Source organism: Etheostoma spectabile, chromosome 8 (genome assembly GCF_008692095.1).
Source record: "Etheostoma spectabile isolate EspeVRDwgs_2016 chromosome 8, UIUC_Espe_1.0, whole genome shotgun sequence".
Lineage (NCBI taxonomy): Eukaryota > Metazoa > Chordata > Actinopteri > Perciformes > Percidae > Etheostoma > Etheostoma spectabile.
The window spans coordinates 17,600,898-17,608,024 of record NC_045740.1 but is presented as its reverse complement, the minus strand read 5'-3'; the positions used below and the strand labels follow the sequence as shown (position 1 = coordinate 17,608,024).

General features: G+C 46.5%; 1 protein-coding gene across 1 annotated transcript; it reads left to right on the top strand.

Moving 5' to 3' along the window:
- Nucleotides 1-254: 254 nt before the first annotated feature.
- LOC116693777 (TOG array regulator of axonemal microtubules protein 1) lies at nt 255-5,211 on the top strand. Its single transcript, XM_032523008.1, has 7 exons — nt 255-500; nt 1,265-1,580; nt 1,660-1,765; nt 2,418-2,656; nt 3,040-3,198; nt 3,644-4,827; nt 4,941-5,211. Exons 1-6 carry the CDS (start codon nt 482-484, stop codon nt 3,765-3,767), a joined length of 963 nt encoding a protein of 320 aa, XP_032378899.1. The 5' UTR covers nt 255-481; the 3' UTR covers nt 3,768-4,827; nt 4,941-5,211.
- Nucleotides 5,212-7,127: the final 1,916 nt, after the last annotated feature.

Here is a 7,127-nt window from a genome sequence, read left to right as displayed (position 1 = left end):
GATCCGGGACGTGGAGAGAGCTGAGAGGGCTGAGTTGGCTGCAGCGCTCCGCCATGCAGAGAGGCTGGGTGCGACCCAGAGAGCCTGCAGCAACGCTGCTCTGGAGAGGATGGGGACTTCCCTCCGGCAGCACACCCCCCCCTCACCTCAGCCACAGCGTCTCCCAGAAGGAGCCTAGAGGCTCTCCTTCCAGGGAGGAGGACCCGCCCATGGCGGAGGAGGACAACCGGGGTCGGACGTCCACCCACCAACCGGACGTTGTTAGAGACGAGCCTTTCCTGGAGAAGAAGCTGCGTCTGGGCTCTCAGATGGCGATCGTGGCCTGTAAGATCGCCAAGCTGAGGGACGCAAACAGGAGCCCGAGTCCAGACTCCCCCCTCCGCTCGGTGGACCTCCACACCCCCATGAGCTGAGGGAATATCCTTTCCTCGCGTTCCCCCCTACTCCTCCTCCCAGAGACGGACCGTCCTGCATCCCGGTGATGAAGCGTGGTGGAGCAGGTACGTTAACCCTCAGGTTGTCTTCCCGTCAACATTGAAAATCAACACTTTTGTTGGGGCTTATCATCGATGTTTTTAAGTTTGCCACTTGACTACTCGAACACTAACTTATTAACTTTAGTTTGACAATTATTTTTGGAATTTATGGTCAATCATTTATAGGAAAGTATACCTAATGTTTGAGTTAGAAAAGCAGAAATTTGGAATTAGGCTTTGGAAAACTAACGTTAGCCACTTGATTTTTCCAAGATGGCCCACATAATTTTACTTATGGGACATATTTCAAGGTTTTTACCTTTTGAATCCCATGTTTTTGACTATAAGGATGTTACATACATATACATTTTGTGTTTTGAGAGTATTTTTGTTGCATGTAGAGGAAATAATAAGTAAAAACATGCATGAAACGTGACCTAATTCCAAGAAAAACTGTATTATTAACCCAGGTTACCCCCCAGATATTCCCACTATTACAGATGTCGCTCTTTTTAGGTCCAAACCCAAAACGTATCTGTTGAGTCTGGCTTTTAACACGTAGCAGTGGCGTGACGACTTCCTCTCCTGTTTCTTTGTGACCTTTTCTTCTGATTTTACTGTTTTCTATGTTCACTCTTTCTATTGTATGATGTGTGTTTCACTCTTGGTTTCTGATGTGAAGCACTTTAGATACCTGCTGGTTGCTGTAGAGTGCTTTATAAATACCTTCTGATTGATTGATTGATTGATTGATTGATTGATGATTATTTTTCTGTCAATTTGAACAGGCAAGAAGGCAGCGAAGAGAAAGCTCCAGCCAAGGAATACATCAGAGGACCTTGGGACGGTTGAGATGATCCGGCCCGACCAGCGTCCTTCCCGGGTGAGGGTTAGTCACACAACGGCCCCCCCCAGTAGGACCCCGGCGGTGGCCCCCAAGGCTCCAGCACCTCCATCCAATGCCGCCCGCCCAACCGGAAAAGGACCGCGGCGTGGGACAAAGCTCCGCGTGAGGGCTGTCGCGGCTGAAGAAGACCTCCAGCCCTTCACCAAACCTGGAGAGAAACTGTCCCTCTGCTTCACAGAGCTGTCCTCTGACGACTGGTAGGACGTCAACATTACAGTAGTTCAGTGTAGTCTTTACAGATAGATTTGACAGAGAATAACCAGCGTCTAATCACAGGGAGAAGAAACTGGACGCTCTGAAGATGGTTCGAGCTCTGGTGCAACACCACCCGGCGTTACTGCAGACCAAACTGCACGAAGTCTGCCTGGTCCTCGCAGAAGAGGTAATGTAGACATGTTCCTCTTTGTTTCTCTGGTGCAGAAGAGGTACTGTAGACATGTTCCTCTTTGTTTCTCTGGTGCATGCAGTTCTCAGTTCCCTTCTTCTTCATCTACCTGTACTGTGTATGCAGAAGTATTGACTCATGTTTACTATAGAAAGTCCGCCCTGTGCACTGTGCAATACTATACATATATATTTACATAATACCTAAAAGGACACTGGAATTCTGTGCAATTTCATTACCGTGCAATGTTTAATATTTAACCATCTAACTTCATTACAGTGCAATATTTCTTTATTATTTACAACCTAACCATTTCATTTCATTACTGTGCAATGTTTAATACTCAGGACTTTTGATACACCAATAACTATATTATTTGCATAACGTGTATACAAACCCTTTATCTTTCTTACTATTTTATGTATGTATGTATATAGTTGCTCTCAGGAACTGAGCACCACGTTCCCCCCTTTTATTTCTTCTTTTATTTACTTCTTCTGCACTACTTATATTTAATATTTTAATATTTAGTGTTGACACTGTAAAGGGGTTTGCTTCAATCTCGTTGCACAGGTGCTGCACTTGTGTATAATGACATTAATAAAGGCTTTCTTTTCTTTTCTATTCTATTCTGTTCTCTACTATCTAGGTGAATAACTTGCGCTCTGGCGTGGCCTGTGCTGCGATGGCCACCGTAGCAAAGCTCCACGTTCACCTGGGGAGGGCCATGGACCCTGAGGCCGAGTGGATGGGCCCCGTCCTGCTGCTGAAGTTCGCCCAGACCACCAACGCCTTCATTCTGGATCAGGCTCACCTGGCCCTGGACGCCCTGGTGGAGGCCTGCAGCCCCGGGAGAATCCTGCCCGCTCTCCTCAACACAGGGCTCAGGTAAGAGAAGAGGATTTCATCCAAATCTAGTGGGACAGGGAGCAGCAGCATCTGAAGTAAAGGGAATAAAACATAGTCTACATTCTGCTGTTGATAGATAGATAGATAGATAGATAGATAGATAGATAGATAGATAGATAGATAGATAGATAGTTAGATAGAAGATAGATACATTTATAGATGGATAGATAGATAGATAGATAGATAGATAGATAGATAGATAGATAGATAGATAGATACATTTATAGATGATAGATAGATAGATAGACAAATAGATAGATAGATAGATAATTGATTGTTGATATTGAGTATTGTGGTGTCTCAGAGTCTTATCTTATGAAGCGTTAATACGTTTTATCGTCCTTACTTTTGTCCCTCTTCAGGCACCGTAGTGCTGCAGTGAGGGGGTGCACGGCCCAGCACCTCCACCAGATGGCAGACCTCATGGGGGGGGACCAGGTCTTCGCAGCAGGGAAGATCTTCGCTGAGCGGGTCCTCACTGCTGTCAGCAAGATGGCGGTGGACGCTGCACCGGGAGTCAGGTGGGTTACCATGGTTAGACTAAAATTAAAGGAATGGATGTTGATGGATAATCACAGACTGGAATATGTCAACTTTTACTCAGTACTATTTTAAAACCACTTCAATTTGTTTTTCAAATGCTATAAAATTGAATAAGAAACTCCAAAATTAATTAAAGTATAGATGTGTACTTGGCAAAGAGCGTTGTGTGGAATCAATCATGTTATTTTGGGGAATTAAAAAGAACATTGATATAGGAAAACGGGTCAATTTGACCCGAGGACAACATGAGGGGTCAATAAGTACTCTGATTGGAGAAATATAAATACAGATAATAAAAATATACTCAGAGCCGTGGTGAGTAGTGAAGAGAAACTACAACCTTATCAGGTGGTGCAGGTGTTGTAGAGGCTGACAGCGGCCGGGGTGAACCACCTGCTAGATGAGAAGTGTTTTTCTGCACAGGCACCATGGACAGATGATGCTCCAGGGACTCGCCCCCCAGACGGACTTCATGGCCATGTGGGAAAAGATCGTCCCGGCCAAAGACAGAGGTCCCTTGCAGAAGATCCTGAGGAACCTTCGGTAGGAGAAGCGGAGGCGGAGGAGAGACCGGAGGACGTCTGGACAACATCTGGACCACATAGGCTGGTATGGAGGTGCAGGGGTGAGCTCTGTTACCTCACAGGTAGAAGGTTTGGAGGAAGAACCTGGCAACCAGCCGGGCCTTTCTGGGTGGAGGGTCCCCCCGTGCCGGGATGGCCGGGGGCCCACATCTGCAGATTAGGTTAACTGGAGACTCTAAATCAGAGGTTCTCAATCTTTTTTTAAGCCAAGGACAAATCAAGAGAAAAAGGGCTAAGATGAAATTAATTAACAATTAATTTACAAACATTGGTGATGATAGGTACTATAGGTGAGGTGGTCGCCATGGCAGCCATCCACAGATACAGTTAAGGATTCACATGGCCTTCCACATGTATGTTAACATCATACGTGGTGTAGAAATAACATGAATATCCATCCATCCAGCCCAGTTTAATACGTAGCTCAGTTTCATACAGTAGATGTAGTAGGGTGACCCTGCTCCATCTCTCTTCAGCTAAGAGGTCCTTGGTCTAAAAACACATTGGGGACCCTGGTCTACGGTACATGGGCCGGTCTGTGATAGACCGGCGACTTTTCCAAAATGTACCCTGGACAAGTCCTCAGTTCATCACAGGGCTTAAAGTTAACTGGGATAAGCCACAGTAGTCATAATAATAATAATAATAAACATACTATATATTTAATACCACTTAAAGTATTTTACATTTGTTCCTGTCATTAGTTAAGGGTCTTGATTGGGGTTTAACATACTGCTCATTCAAGCAGCTGTCAGTTTTGTTTTTTTCGGGGGGGGGGGGGGGGTGTCATGACTTCGGCATCATGACTTGGTGTTGCCGGTGTTTGGTGTTGCTCTAACCAATATCTCTTTGTCCCGAGTCTCCTGAACGCATCACAGCTGATCCTCCACTACACACACCTGCTGTCCCCTGCAGTCTGCACACCTGGTCCTGATCTCCACCCGGATCTCCACCTCTGGATCTCCACCTCTGGATCTCCACCTAAGCCATAACCTGACGTCCGTTCCCTGCCGGATCGTTATGGTAACCAGGACATTTAGCTCTCGTCTCTCGCCTCTTGTTGTTGTTTTTAAAGACCGTTGCTGTTTTTCTTGTTTTTGCCTGCTGCTAACCTGCCTCCTGTTCTCTGTCTGCAGTTCCATCAGGATGGAAATCATTCCTGCTCAGCCATCAACTGGATTCTCCCTTAGATATGCTGTAGTAGTTTTATCCTGCCACGTCCTGCTGTGTCCTGCTACGTCCTGCTACGTCCTGGTGTGTCCTGCTACCGTCTGCACGTCCTGCTGGTTCCTGCTGTGTCCTGCACGTCCTGCGTGCCTGCTACGTCCTGCTACGTCTGCGTGTCCTGCTACGTCCTGCTACGTCTGCTGTGTCCTGCTACGTCCTGCTGTGTCTGTACGTCCTGCAGTCCTGCTACGTCCTGCTGTGTTGCTACGTCCTGCTGGTCCTGCTTGTGTACGCTGTCTGTACTCGCTGTCTGCGTCGCTTCGTCCTGCTACGTCCTGCGTGTCCTGCTGTGCCTGCTACGTCATGTCTGCTACGTCCTGCTGGTCCTGCTACGTCCTGTACGTCCTGCTACGTCTGCTGTGCTTGTAATGCCCACAGCGTCGCTAGCCATGAACTACTACAAAAAGAACTGCTACAAAATACTATTTTTTCTATTTTGTTATTGCCACTCTTCATTCTGACCCCCACGGTCTGTCAGCGCCGCCTACCAAGAGCCTGGGTCTGACCGAGGTCTGCCTAAAAGGAGTTTTTCCTCGCCACTGTCGCACTACTGCTTGCTCTGGAGGAGACTACTAGAACTGTTGGGTCCTTGTAAATTCAGGAGTGTGGTCAAATAAAATTGAATTGAAATTTCAATAAATACTCACCTTATTATTCATACTCACCTTGTCCTGGTCTGCTTCTGGGTTCCTGTTTTGACTAATCGTGACACAGGGGGGTTACTCTACTCGTTTATTTTACATTCTTACTGTCTTTCACTTAAAATGATCTCAGAAGGTCGTTCTGAGGATCTGTGCAGATAGAACATAAGAGACTGCTCTGGTCACAATGGGGAAAAGAGGAGAGAGACACATGTAAAGCATGGATGATGCCTGACAGATGCAAGTATGTATTTTATAGCAACACAGAAAATTATTATTATTATTACTTTTCACCATTGCAACTCCTCAATTAGGTTAATTATGTCGGTGGCAGTAGCTCAGTCCGTAGGGAGTTGGGTTGGGAACTGGAGGGTCACCGGTTCAAGTCCCCGTATGGACCAGAGAGTTGGGAGTGTGGCTGGAGAGATGCCAGTTATCCTCCTGGGCACTGCCAGGTGCCCTTGAGCAAGGCACTGTACCCTAACCACTCAGGGCACTGGTTCTGCTGGTACGCCCAGTGTAAATTGTAATTTCCCCATTGGGATCAATAAACAGATTAAATTATGTAAATACTGTATGCTAATATTCCTTTAACTATGTAAGTAACGTAGATATCCACACTCCTTATATTTCTTATTTATATTTCTACTCTTTTTTACTGTACTATATTTTATTATTTGTGCAACTGCAACACGGAGTTTCCCTTCAGGGATCAATAAAGTATTTCGGATTCTGATTCTGATTCTGATGTTCTGTAGGTTGCAGCCCTCTGTTTGGCGTACTGGGTTGCTCCAGGAGTTAACCCTGACCCTATTAAGAGTTAGGAAAACAGAAAAAATAGGTTTTCTAAGTTCTCTCCCATCGGCAGTCGCTTTCCTACCCGGAGACGGTGCGTTTTAAAGTGGAACAGAAGCTCTTTGAGCCCATAAATCTCAGAGCTGAAGTGTTTGTGAGTTCTCAACGAGCGACGCCGTCCCGCAATCACAGCCGAGGCCTTGAGGAGCCGTTTCGGAAAGGCCGAGGTGTTTTATTGCAGGTGGAGGACGCAGCGTCTCCAGGCGTCGGGAGAAGACTTCTGATGATGGAAGTGTCAACGTTCGTCTCCGCCGCTCCACCTTCAATCTGTGTCCGGCGCCTCGCCGCTGTCAGCGCCTCGCCTCGGCTGTCCGTCACGCCTGGCGGGGATGTTGTTGTTGTTCTGACGCAGGTGTGAGCCGGTGACAGATGAGACGTCCTGCTCCCGGAGGACCACGGGGGGAAGAAGAAGAAAAAGAAAAAAAAACGAGCTCTGGAGAAATGAAGAAGAGGATTGTGGATGTCAGAGATGAACAGCTGTCTGCTGTCAGACGACAGGAAACATCATTACCAACAACAACAACAAGAGAGAAACTGCCTGACATCAACTCTGCAGAGTAATAATAATAATAATACATTTTATTTATAATGCCCTTTACA

What these genes read in the sequence shown, in the direction of transcription:
- LOC116693777 (XM_032523008.1), top strand. An exon ending in GCCTGGTCCTCGCAGAAGAG is followed by an intron (nt 1,766 to 2,417) that starts GTAATGTAGACA and finishes TCTACTATCTAG; the next exon opens with GTGAATAACTTGCGCTCTGG. An exon ending in CTCCTCAACACAGGGCTCAG is followed by an intron (nt 2,657 to 3,039) that starts GTAAGAGAAGAG and finishes GTCCCTCTTCAG; the next exon opens with GCACCGTAGTGCTGCAGTGA.